Source organism: Marmota flaviventris, chromosome 7 (genome assembly GCF_047511675.1).
Source record: "Marmota flaviventris isolate mMarFla1 chromosome 7, mMarFla1.hap1, whole genome shotgun sequence".
In the NCBI taxonomy this organism is placed as follows: Eukaryota; Metazoa; Chordata; class Mammalia; order Rodentia; family Sciuridae; genus Marmota; species Marmota flaviventris.
The window spans coordinates 126487877-126501418 of NC_092504.1; the positions used below are offsets into that span (position 1 = coordinate 126487877).

The following is a 13542-nucleotide window of genomic DNA, read 5'->3' on the forward strand; positions in this document are numbered from 1 at the left end:
GAAACATTTTTTTTAAATTCCATAGAATGCCAAAGAAGGAAAACATAGAGATTTATTTTTTTTAAAAGGAAGATGAGAGAGCCTTTAACTGTTTTTGTATAAATTTTGTGTAAAAGATTCCCACCTTGAATTTTATGATTGTCATTTAGTACTAAAATCTGAAGACTTTTGTGAAGGACGAATTGATTCATAAAGATACACAATTTAAAGAGCAGGATGAACTGGGAGATTTAAAAAATGATAATATAGATATTACTGATCAGATTGGATTGTTACCATAGAATCTCAATTTTGTTTTCTTATGGAGCCTATTTCATTTATCTGTTCTATCCTAGAGGAAAATCAATTGCAGTTTATTGTAAACTTTAAAGAATACAACTTCCATGTAAGAATAAGCATAGTGTTTTAAGTGCATGCAATTATCTATAAACTGAAGAGACAAGGGAGTAAGTCATTGCTCTAAATTAATCTACTATTTTTGTAGTAATTGCAAGTAAAATTCAAAACGAAAGTAGTCATAGATAAACTTAGGTTTTGCAACATTGAGATGTTGATAATTGATCATTATCAATTATCATTTAATAAGACTCTCTAAGATGACAAACTTGTGATTCTTATAGAAAATGTTTTTTTTTTAAAAAAAAAAAACTTGCTTGATTAAGGTAAAGGATTACACAGTTGTACACAATGTGTTACATATATATATATATATATATATATATATATATATATATATATATATATATGATAGAAATAAATGAGCACTTAATAGCAACAAGCATAAGGAGTCCAAAGAGCTTCATTTCTAAACAGAATTCTTATTATACATATAGAGCACAATTTTTCATATCTCTGGTTGTATATAAAGTATATTCACACCAATTTGTGTCTTCATACATGTACTTTGGATAATAATGATCATCACATTACATCATCATTTATAACACCATGTCCCCTCCCTTTCCCTCCCACCTCTCTGCCCTTTCTAGGGTTCATCTCTTCCTCCCATGCTCCCCCTCCTTACCCCACTATGAATCAGCCTCCTTATATCAAAGAAAACATTCGGCATTTGGTTTTTTGGGATTGGCTAACTTCACTTAGCTCTTATTTCATTCCATTTGACAAAGTGAACATACCCATAGCAAGAGAACAAACTGTTCCCTGTGACTTCCATTCATGTCAGACCTGAGAAGAACACTCAGTAGCTATTTCCCAGTTGTCCTCAGAGTCACTTTATTATATCCCAGGTGCACCACAGTCATGAGGTCATCAGAGACCACCAATCTCAGTCACTGCTCTCTCATTCTCTGTCACTGCTCTCCACAGTCACTCTTTGGCTATCAAAGTTAAATCTTTAAATCTTCAAAGCTTTAAATCTTTGACCTGAGCGTACAAAGACCTGAAATGTACAAAGATCATTTAAGCCCAAATTCTTTGAAGTTCTACATAGTTGGGATATAACCAAGTGTTTTAAGGGTGCCTCTGAGCTAGACGCACAGAATCAAAAGTAATTTAGAAAGACGAGAAGCAAGAGGGAGACCTTGTTTGCTTCTTCCACATCCAGACATGAAATCTGTCTGCAGAAAATACTTCTTGGTATCCATGGAAGATCATAGTTGGGTTGGGAGATGAGGAAGAGAAAGCAATGCTATTGCAGAATTTGCATCCTTCTGCCAGCTTGCTGATTTAGAGTTTATTCCATGAAGTTCAAAAGTGAACAATGTTGAGGGGACTTTTCTCCTGTTTTTTTTTTTTTTTTCTTCTTGTTATTCACCTTTAAGAATGTATAGCTATGCCGTTTAGAATGTATAGCTATGCCGTTTTCTTCAAACATTGATTATTTTCATGCTTACTAGTACGGAAATGTTCTCTAGAATTCAATACCCTCACCTACTTTTATTTTAACTTACTTTTATTATATTGTTTAAAATAATAATAAATGATAAATAAAATAATGAAAATGATCATTTGATGAAGAGTCAGAAAGGAAGGATCAAACCTAAATAAACATTGGAAAAGCCTGGATATTATAAGGATAAATGAGAAAACTACAAACTTTGTACCCTTCTTGATAAATGTATTTCTTACAGGGTTATGGATGAACAGTGAAGTTATTTAATTTGTATATGAGGGTTAACCAAATATGTAAGCATGTTGATGATAAGAGTAAAGTTTCTTAATGCTAGAGAAAATAAAGGAAAGCTATGGTACTTTTGAAGTCAGAGATATCAATATAGACTGATGATTTTGTTATTGTTGCTAGTATAAACAAGAAAATAAATACAGATGTGCGCATGGCTTAGTTATAAGCATGATTTTTTTTCCCCTAGCTGTAGCCACTTAAAGGGATAGAAAGAGAGGCTGGGGTGGTGGCTCAGTGGTAGAGTGCTTGCTTAGCATGTATGAGGCCCTGGGTTCAATTCTCAGCACCACATATAAATAAATAAAATAAACATCCATTGGCCACTCAAAAATGTTTTTTAAAAAGGGGGGATAGAAATAAATGAACACTTAATAGCAATAAGCATAACAAGTCTTCAGAGCTTCATTTCTAAACACTACTCTTAAATTCAAAGACTAGAATTCCTTGAAAAATTGTTTGATAATAGGTTGGGCAAGTGAGATAGAAGATGTGTCTGGAGTATCTAGAGTGCCAGAAAGTAAGAAAGTGTTTTAAAAAAGAAAACCTTAAAAAGAAGGAATAGCAATGAAAGGCATAGAACCAACCTTTGTCCCGATAGACACATTTGGCACAATTTGAGCAACACCCTAGGATCATAAACCATAGAACAAAATACCCTTGGGTCCATGTGTTAGTCAGCTTTCTGTTCCTATAGCACCTGAGAAAAGATGTATTTTAGTTCACAATTTTGGGGATTCCAGTCCATGATCTATTGTCCCTGTTGTGTTGATTTAGATCTGTGGCAAGGCAGCACATCATGCTAAGAGTGTGTGGTGGAGGAAATTGATCACTTCATGGCTGAGAAGCAAAAGAAAGGAAGGGGAAGAGCCCATAGTCCCACAGTCCTCTTCCAGGACAGGGTGGCCTAAGACCTCCCATTAAGCCCCATCTTTTAAAGGTCCCACCACCTCCTGCTGCTGCCGGCTTGATGACACAGGGGCCTTTGGGAAATATTTATCATCTGAACTAGAGAAGTCCACATTGATATTAATAAGTAGCTGAATAAATAAATGAATGTAGGACAAAGGTTAATTATTCCTCTCAGGAGATTTCCAATAAATAAATGTAGAAAGGATGAGATAAACAGAATATCATTATTCAGATATAACAGTAATAATTGCTAAAGACAGTGTGCATCAAATTTAGTTGATTGTATCCCATCAATCATTAAAAATGTATGCTAAAATCAGTAGGTAAAACTTTAAGCAAAAACAAGATTTTTTAGATACTCTTCTATTATATACCCCCAATCCCAAAACTTTATAGAGGAGAATCAACTACTGGTAGTAGCAGATGCCCCAGTGCATTAAAGTTAACTTGAACTCAACACTTCCTGGTGGGGTGCTCTGATGAGGGCAGGTCTTTCCATAGTAACCTGCCCAGTGGTGTAGAACTTGATCTAATCATCAGAAAGCACAAGAAAATCCTGACCCAATGGACATTCCATGAGATAACTGATCATCTGCAAAAACAGCAAGATCACCAAAGACAATTGAAGAGCCTGAGAAGATACAGCAATTAAACGAAACATGGACTGCTATAAGAGAATAGGGTAGTAGCAGAAAAAAGAATTTAAATGCATTCTCTTCTTTAATAGCATAGCATTAATATCTTAGTTTTGAAAAATAATCTGCAGTAATAAAGGTAATTAACAGAAGGGAAACATGGATGAAGATCATATAGAAACTGTCCTAATTTTTCAGCATTTCTGGAAGTCTAAAACTAACTTCCAATAAAAATTTTAAATGGTATTCAATCAGCAATAAGTATGTTTTAAAGGAAGTCTGATTTTATTCTTATTTTAAATAGCATCCAGAAACTTAATTCAAATTCTGTAGAAATTTAGCCATTTAGTCATAAGTTTTTGTTCCTATATAGAATATCTAGATGGATGGATAGATAGATAGATGGAATATATTCTATATATATATTTGTATCTTTATTTCCAAACTCTAATAAGCATTGTCTTGATAGTGCATCAAATTTTTTATTCTTCAATTAGGAATATTAATTCCCTTTATGATTTAGAGACAAAGAAGGCAACCTGACTTGACCTTGAGAATATTTATATTTATTGACTTTTTTTTGTACAGCATGCATAGTGCCATGATCTATGTTAAGGGGAAGATAAACACGTTAAATTCATAATTCCTATATTTAAATTGCTTAAAATTTATGAAAGAAATCAATTTTCAAAAATTATTTTATACAGTGTAAAAAGCAATAATGCTATGATAAACATATGGATCTAGGATTATGATGGGCCCAGGAAGAAGTAAATACATCTGCTTGAGCGAACACACACAAGGTCTCTAGGTAGGAACTAATTAAGGAGCCAGACCTCAGGTGGAACATGCAGGTGTGATGAGGAGAAAGTGAGGGAGGCAGAGGCAGTCTGGGGTGCAAAAACCTCTGGAGAGTTTAGAGTTGCAACAGAATCTAAGAAAAGACATGTAATTAGTTGTGCTATTTAATTTTTACATTCAACATCTTAATAAAATGTGGAGAATATTTCTCCATTAATTCCCTTGAATTAGGAATATTAACTCTGAACATGATTTAAGCAGAAAAGAAAAAGTTATAATAAATCCACATATGATAAGTTTGCCTCTGTTGTGAATTTATAAAATAAAAACTTGGAAAGATACTAAAACAAGGAAATAAGACCTGAAAAAAATTGTTGGCAAACTATGAGTAATTCCATTGATTATAAGTAAAACACTTGCTCTCTGAGTCAGAGGAATCCTGCAGGGAACAGAGAGGGTGAGAGAGAGGGGAGCACAGGACTGAAGAAGAGAAGGATACTGAATGGCAGTGATGGGTGTTGCTCGGGACTGCAACAGTTAAACAAATGCAGAGATAGAGCAAGGGAAAAATGGAAAAGGAAGGTGAAAGGAATAAGAACCAATTTAAAAATGAAAAGAAGAAATAAGATCTGTGTGAAAATACAAATGATGTCAGGAAAGAAAAAGTAATTAAGATCTTGCATCCAGATCACTTTCTTTGCAACTTGAGTGTGTCTTTTGGAGTGGTTCTTCAGTGAATTGTATGTAATTGCCCCTCTAGGCCTTGTTCTTAAGAATCGCATCAATTCTAATACATATCTTTTCTGTTCCAATGTGAAAATCTCACCTCAAAATCATGTGCATGTGCTGGATGTTTGTCTAGTAAATCAGTGAATATTAGGATGATAGAGTTTAGTCATATTTTTTGATGTAGTCACAGAAATACCTTCATTTTAGAAATAAATATCTAGAATCTCCATGTAAGCAAACTTTGCTGAACAATTTAGTGTATGTACATAATTACTGCAGCTAATGGAGTAAATAAGCATCACTAGACACTGAACATTGAATCTAACACAACTAATTTTTTTTTCTTTTTTTAGTGAGTCAGATATTGGAAAATATATAAAATTTAAACTTACTAGCATGAGACTAGACAAGTTGTTTAATCTCATTGAGAATCCACTTTACTATTTGTAATTCTGGGGAAATATTGTTTCAAAAGTTTATTTTGAAAATTAAGTAAGATCCTGAATATATAGTATGTATTATGATCTAATGGCACATAAACATGGGCTGTTGTCACCAATATTCATTCATCTAATAAATTTTCACTTTTCTACTATATTCCAGGTATTATTGTTATTAACATTATTATAATTTATTAAGTAAATTACATTTTCTAGCCACAAATAACATATCCAGTGGAGAAAATAGGTTAACAATTCATTGATAACAAACTTTTATGTTCATATTTGTTATTTTACTTGGCTATAGGAGCTAGATTAAGGGAAAATTAAATAAATCTTCAAGGTATAAGGACAAAGCAACATGGACCTGTAGATTTAAAGAACTGTTATTTCTTACTGGAATATTTAGGAAGGCTTCAGTAGAATTGAGCTTGATTATAACCATGGAATTTCAGTGGAATTTCCATCCCAATAAAGAAATGGGATGGAAGTGGGAGTGGAGGAAATCTAAATCAGAGAATACAAGGGCAAAATAAAAAGACTTCAAAGTACATACAAATTAGATTAAAAACTTGTGGTTGCAACCAGACAACAGTTGTGCAATAAACGACGAGTACTTTCCATGTTCCAAGCACTGAGGGTATACCTGTGAGTAGAGCTACCATAATCTTGACATTTGTGGCATTTACAATGTGCTGGACAGTGTGACCAACAAGGAATTGGAGATAGCTAACAGATGACCTGAAAAAGGTGTTACAGTGTTTGAATGTTCTTCTATCAGTGTTTGAAATTGCTGAGGAGGGATTAAGTATTGTAGCCTGTGCTTCAGGCAGAGTGACTGACAACCCAGATAGAAGTGAACTTCCACACTGCAGGTGCAGACAGCTAACATAAAAGATGGAATAATAATCCTACAGGAAATGAGGACATCACCAGGAAGGTAATGATCCTCGACATGGGAAAGAATTAAGAGCTTGGTAACAAAGATGTTGAAATTGTTCAGATATAAAGATGAGGGAAGGAAAGGAACTGTGGACTGTGCCCTGCAATGCTTCATTGTCTGTACTGGTCACTGGTCACAGGGAGTAAAGAAGGAGGAGCAGGGGGCATTAAGAAAGCATGCTAAGCTTACTGAGAATGTTGACATTAGGGAACAGCTAGGGATTGGATGACTTAATTTGCAAGTGTCCAGAACTAACCAATAATGGAGATTTTTATAGTTTCCAGTAAAAGCACAATGTACATTGATATGGTTGTGTCCCTGTAGTATGCTTATTTTAAGTCCTTTGGGTATAAAACAAGGAGTGGGATAGCTGGGTCAACTGGTGATTCCATTCCAAGTTTTCTGAGGCATCTCCATAGTACTTTCCAGAGTGATTGCACCAATTTGCAGTCCTACTGGCAATGCGTGCGTGTATCTCCCCCTCTCGCCTTCATCCTCACCAACATTTCTTGTTACTTGTCTTCTTGATGGTTGCCATTCTGACAGGAGTGAGATGGGATCTCAAGGTAGTTTTAATTTTATTTTCTGTAACTGCTAGAAATGTTGAACTTTTCTTTCCCTTTATTTGTTGACCAATGGTATTTCTTCTTCCGTGAAGTGCCTATTCATTTCCTTTGCCTACTTATTAATTGGGTTATTTGGATTTTTTGGTGTCAAGTTTTTCAATTCGTAATAGCTAAACTACAGAACCAGCCTAGCTGTCCTTCAAAAGACAAATGGATGAAGGAAATGCGGTATATATAAACAGTGGACTATTACTAGCCATAAAGTAGAATGAAATTAAGGTAGTTGGCAATAAATGAATGAAACTAAAGAGCATCATACTAAATGAAATAAGCCAGTCCAAAAAAAAAAAAAAAAAAAAAACACAGGCTGAATGTTCTCTCTGATAAGTGGATGGTAACTCACAATAAGGGGTAGGAATTAGGGAAGAATTAATGTAGTTTGGATTAGACAAAGGGGAATGAAGGAAGGAGAGGGGGAAAGGGAATAGGAAAGATAGTAAAATGAATCAGCCATTACTTTCCTATATGCATATATGAATACACAACCAATGTAATTCTACATCATATACAACCAGAAGAATGGTAAGTTATACTCCATGTATGTAAAATGTGTCAAAATGCATTCTTCTATCATGCGTAACTAATAAGAACAAATAAAAACAAACAAAACAAGTATGATATACAAACCTAATAAGGAATGAGTTTATAAGTAGAAAACAAAAGGAAAGAGTCAAAAGTTAGAATACACACAACAGCTTGTTATAACGTTAGGCATTATATTATAAATGATTTCAAGAAACATGGACTCCTTCATCTAGATTTATATACAATCATCTCTTTATTATGGGGAGACAAGACTATTCAAGCATCTTACTTCTCTTCCTTTACCTGATGCTTCTGAGTCTATTGGTTCATTCGTGAGAGGCTAGAATTCCCATGAACAATGAAGTGGATGGAGAGAGAGAGAGAGTTTCTGTTTCTAGAAAGGAGCTTTGGATGATAGCTAGGAAGTCATGGATGAGTTAAAGATGCAGATTCACCCAAGGCCAAGAATGCTGTTTCTCAGGACCTCTCACATAGCCTCAGGGCCTCCTACAAGGCATTACAAGGGGCCCAAGCACCCTGTTTTTCATCAAATGTTTTTGAAAATTTGGTAAAAGTAAGTAATTTAAATCTCCACCAGTGAAGCATTGTCTCTTTCTACTAAAACTCCCTCACCACACTAAAAACTTTCCCTCTGAATTGATCACTTTTTATTGCTGTGACTGAAGGACCTGGTAGTAATAACTTAGAGGAAGAAAAGTCTATTTGGGGGCTCACAGTTTCAGCGGTTCAGTCCATGATCAGATGATTCCATTGCTCTCAGCCTGGGGTGAGGCCCAACATCATGGAAGGAGGACATGTTGGAGGGAACCTGTTTGGCTCAGGCCAACCAGGCAGCAGAGAGCCAGCAATGGAGGCACCAGGAACAAAGTCTAAAGTCCAATGGCATGCCCCCAATTACCCACTTCCTCCAGCTGTGTCCTACCTGCCTATGGTTGCCAACCCAGTGACCAACTGCTACAACAGTCCTTTCAAATTATTAATCCATCAAATGGATCAATACACTGATTGGGTTACTACTATCATAATATAATCATTTATTTCTGATCATGGCTCCATTGTCTCCTGAGCTTTGGGCGGGGGGGGGGGGGCTCATTTTTAAACCATAATACCTTCTGGTCGGCTGGTGCTGGAGGGGCCACAGGCTGTAGGCAATTGGTTTGGAAGTTGAATTAGGAATCCCTGGAATATGGGCTTAGAGAGATATATGGTTTTAAAATACCACTTTACTGAAGTACACTTGGTTTACAAAATACTGCATATATTTCATATATACAATTGATGGGTTTGGACATGGGCCTAACCCCGTGAAACCATCACCACTCAAGGTGACAGGCATATTTATTATCTGAAAGCATCCTTGCGCCCCCTTTTGGTTTTATTGTTGTTAGTCTTGTTCTAAGAGCGTTGAATATGAGATCCTTCCGCCTAACAAATTTTCAAGTACATGACACACTATTACTGTACAGCCATTCTGTAGAACTCTTTCACTTTTCATAACTGACACTTACGACCATTGAATAGGTACTCCCCATTTCTTCCTCTCCATGCCCTGACACCCACCCTTATATCCTCTGCTTCCATGACTTTGACTGTTGAGACACTGCAGACACAGGGAGTGGAGTGGCTGCCCCTCTCTGACCAGCTTCTTTCCCTTAATGTAGAGCCTTGTGGATTCATCCCTGTTGCCATAAATGACCAGTTTCCTTTGAAAGTCCAAGTGGTCGTTTTAGTGTTGGTTTTGTATTGTTGGTATGGCTGCTCATGCAGTTTTGGGTAGAAATACAGCACATTGTGTTGGAAAGTCATGATGATTTGTATTTTTATCTTTGACTCAAATTATCACAGGAGCTGATTCTATTCAGAAGACTGAGCCTCAGTATCATTTTCCTTTATAGACTGAAATGCCTAGTTTTATAGGGAAATGAGTAAAAATTAAAATATCACCTTTGTTTATTCTGTGGGATTACTTCTTGTAGAGAAAATTATCATAGATAACATTTACTGAATGACTGTGACATTTACCTCCATTTTGGCTAGTGAGTAAACTGATACATCGAGAAGTTAAATAATTTTTCAATACCATCCAGCTTATGAATGGCAGGGCTTGGATCTAAACCCAGGGACTCAGGTTCTACCTGGTATCTTAAACCCCCATGGAACACTGGCTGTTCATTCTGGCTAAGAAGTCAAAGTCCCCTAAGGTTGAGGTCTTTTGAAACTTAGACAAAGCAGTCAGCTTTTCATGGTCCTCGAGTTTCTCGTTAGATAAATGAAGGCAGATGAGAATTCAGCATTGGTAACTCTGTTATTTAGCTTTCCATTTTTGCTATGACAAAATATCAGAGAAAAAAATAACTTACACAGGGGAAATTTTATTTCGGCTTAAATTTCAGAGGTTTTGGTCATGGTCATTTGGCTCTGTTTTTTCTGGACCCATGGTAAAACAGAAAATCATGATAGGGAATATATCGTAGATCAATGCTCTTGTCTTAAGGCAGCCACAAAGGAGAGGGAGGGAGGGAGGGAGAGAGAGAGAGAGAGAGAGAGAGAGAGAAGAGAAGAGAAGAGAAGAGAGAGAGAGAGATAAAAGAAAGAAAAGAAAAGAAAGAAAGATAAAGGGGCCAGCAACAAGGCATGCCCCAAAGTCATGGCTTCAAAAACCCACTCCCTTGAACTGGGTGGGTTCCACTTCAGCTATGAATCCTAATGAGATTAATTCACTGATAAGATTAGAGCTCTCATGACCCAGTCACTTCCCAAAAGCCCTACCTGTGAACATTACTGTACTGGGGACAAAGCTTTCAACTCATGAGCCTTTGTGGGACATTTTAGATTGAAACTATAACCATAACCACAGGGTATGACATGACCCTTTGGAAAGCTGTGACACTTTGTCAGGGACTAGAACGGACGCATTTATGCAATCTGCCCATCCATATACACCCTGAATCCTTTTCTCAGCTATTGATTAAATTTCCCTGGTCAAAGAATATTTAAATTTCTTATACATCTAATGCAGTGCTATCTTAAGATGAGTTAACTTCTAGTAGTTTGTCAGTGATTTCTCAAAAGGCACAGATTACCACCACAGAGATCCATTAATTGATCATTCAGCATGTGCCTTATGAAGGATCAATTGGAGTGGTGTTATATTTCTTCTGACCTTGCATTTTTGAAGTACTGCTTAAGTCTTTCATTTGAAGACATTTTGTATATAAAAAATGAAATTTAGATGTGTCTGGATGGAGCAATTCTGAAGAAGTTACAGTGTTTACCTAAGGCTAACAAAATAACTTATGTTTTTTCCAGTAAATGAGATCTAAAAAAAACCCCAACTGCCTCAGTATCAAAATCAATTTGAAAAAGATCTATTATGAAATGAGGTTTCCCAAATAAAATGTAGTTTAACAAGAGGGCTATCACTCTGTCTTCTTTTTATGAGGATACTTTCTATTAGAATGTAAAAATGATGCCATATTTTGAGGCCATACTTAATATGTATCCAACTTGATGACTTTCAAGATCAAAGGATTGACTTTCAATTTAAATGTATGTATTTTTATGCTAAAACAAAGTATCTGGCTGAAAAATATATCAAAAGTCATTTTTTTGTATTCTTTCCATGTCAGGTAAGGAAATTGCAAAGCACACATTCAAAATTGTGTAAGATTTAGTATATACTGGCAAAATGACCCTGTATAGATTTTTCTAAAATGTTCTAGTTCTGTTCTGCCCTTGAGCCAAAATGAATTAATATTTTGGTTCTTCTTTCCATAAAATGTGGTTGAAAGATTGTTCATTATTGTTGAATTTCAATATGATTGCAAATTAAATGATGCAAAACTCAATAAAGTAAAATACACAAAAGACCAATTAACATGTTTTCTCAGTAAGTATATAGAAGAATGAGAGAACATACTGTTCTACACTGTAGCATATAATTAAGATGTAGTCATAAATCAGGGAAACATTATAACTTGTTTAGGTGCACAGGTGGCTTTTAGAAAGATTGATTAGTTTCTCTTGCCCCCTTGAGATGAGAGTTCATAGTTATTCCTACGAATTTAAACAGAATAATTTCTCAAACTTCCCACAGTATGGGTATGCTTCAGTGCAAACAGCACGTAGGAGATAAATGTTTGCAAAGCCTTCAACTCCTTGTCTGTTTCCATTCCAGATGCTCTCTACGATGTCATCACAGTGGGAGCCCCAGCTGCCCATTTTCAGGGATTTAAGAATGGTGGTCTTCGGAAACTACTGCATAGATTTGAAACAGAAAGAAGAAAGTAAGTAGAGACGGAATTAACAAAACTGTCTTCCCTTTGAGCAAATCTACAACCAAGGTTCAGAAAGATGCTTGGCCCATCATAACCAATAGTCCTTGACAGTTACAACCCCCTGGGTAACTTCCAAGTTTTCAAATTTCTCCAAAATACTTGAGAAGAAATTAGAGCAAACAAAATATCTGAATGAACTACTTATTGAACACGATGCTGTGCTGGCAGTAAATCTCCTGGAAGCCATGCCGCTAAGAGGTGACGTTCTAGGACCAACCATGTTCACTCAGGAAATGGCATTCAGAGATTTAGCTGGATAGGTACTGTTTTATGTCTCTACCAGTGATTTCTGCTGTGACCCGAGTCAGGACATATAACTGCCCCATTATTTGATTTTGCAATTTGAAAAGGAGACATCAGAACGAAACTCTAGTGTGAAATTAACTGAGAACACTTCCTGCTCCATGGGGAAAAGGCATGAAACAACAAACAAAGTATTATTACAGTTTATAATTTTATCATGCCTTTGTTAGTCAGATTTTCATGACTCTGAACAAAATATCTGAAAAGAACAACCTAGAGAAGGAAAAGTTTTATCTGTGGCACACAGTTGTAGAGGTTCAGTCTGTGGTTGACTGGCTCTCTTGCTCTGGGAGCATCATGGTAGAAGGGCATGGTGGAGGAACTCAGTCTAGCTAATGGCAGACAGGAAGCAGAGAGAGAGGAGAGAGAGAAAGAGAAAGAGAGAATGGGAGAATGAATGAATGAATCCAGGTAAAAGATAACGCCTTCCGGGGCATGATTCCAATGACTTACTTCTTCCACCTCCCAGTAGTCCTGTCAGCTGATAAGATCAGAGCCCCTTCTATCCACTCATGGCCTAAAACCCCCTCTCTGAACCTTGCACTGGGGCCCATGCTTTCAACACATGGGCTTTCAGAGGGCATTCCCAATCCAACCCATAGCAATGCCTGTCTCTAATTTTTTAAAGCCACTTTTCCTTGTAAAGCTTTTGTATGAATATCCCCCTCCCTCAAGTCCCCCTCCAGTTGAGTTTACTCAGTAATATTCTTTGGTTATGACTACACTTATGGAAGCCCTAAAAAGCATCATGCAGTTATGAAGAGTAACTTTCCTTTTAAAATAGTTACTATCCTTGGATTAAGAACCTAAATTTTAAAAAGTTAGGGGGAAAGAGTCATTTTTTAGTCATAATCATTCAGCAATAGTATTAGAAGATCTATTTGAAGGGCAAAAACAAGCTTTTTTGAAAGTTTGATCACATTTGTCACATAAAACAGCTGTTTTCTGGTGCCCCGATGTTCAGAAAGAAAGCATTTAAAGTCGGTTAGAATTGACTACCTGACTTCCTATTATATAAATGTATAAACTAACATTACATATGTTTTTTATTTTTCTTTTTTAGAAACTGACTTTGGTACAATATGTTTAACTCACCTACAGCCTTTATTGTATTTCTCCAATTTCTTTGT

General features: G+C 36.0%; 1 protein-coding gene across 4 annotated transcripts in view; it reads left to right on the forward strand.

Moving 5' to 3' along the window:
* Inpp4b (inositol polyphosphate-4-phosphatase type II B) overlaps positions 1–13542 on the forward strand; it is a 372392-nt gene that overhangs the window by 195899 nt on the left and 162951 nt on the right. For all 4 annotated transcript variants that reach the window (XM_071614653.1, XM_027926549.2, XM_071614654.1 and 1 more), the window contains one exon: positions 11950–12058. In XM_071614653.1, coding sequence (XP_071470754.1) covers positions 11950–12058 — 109 coding nt within the window. The remainder of the gene's footprint in view (positions 1–11949; positions 12059–13542) is intronic.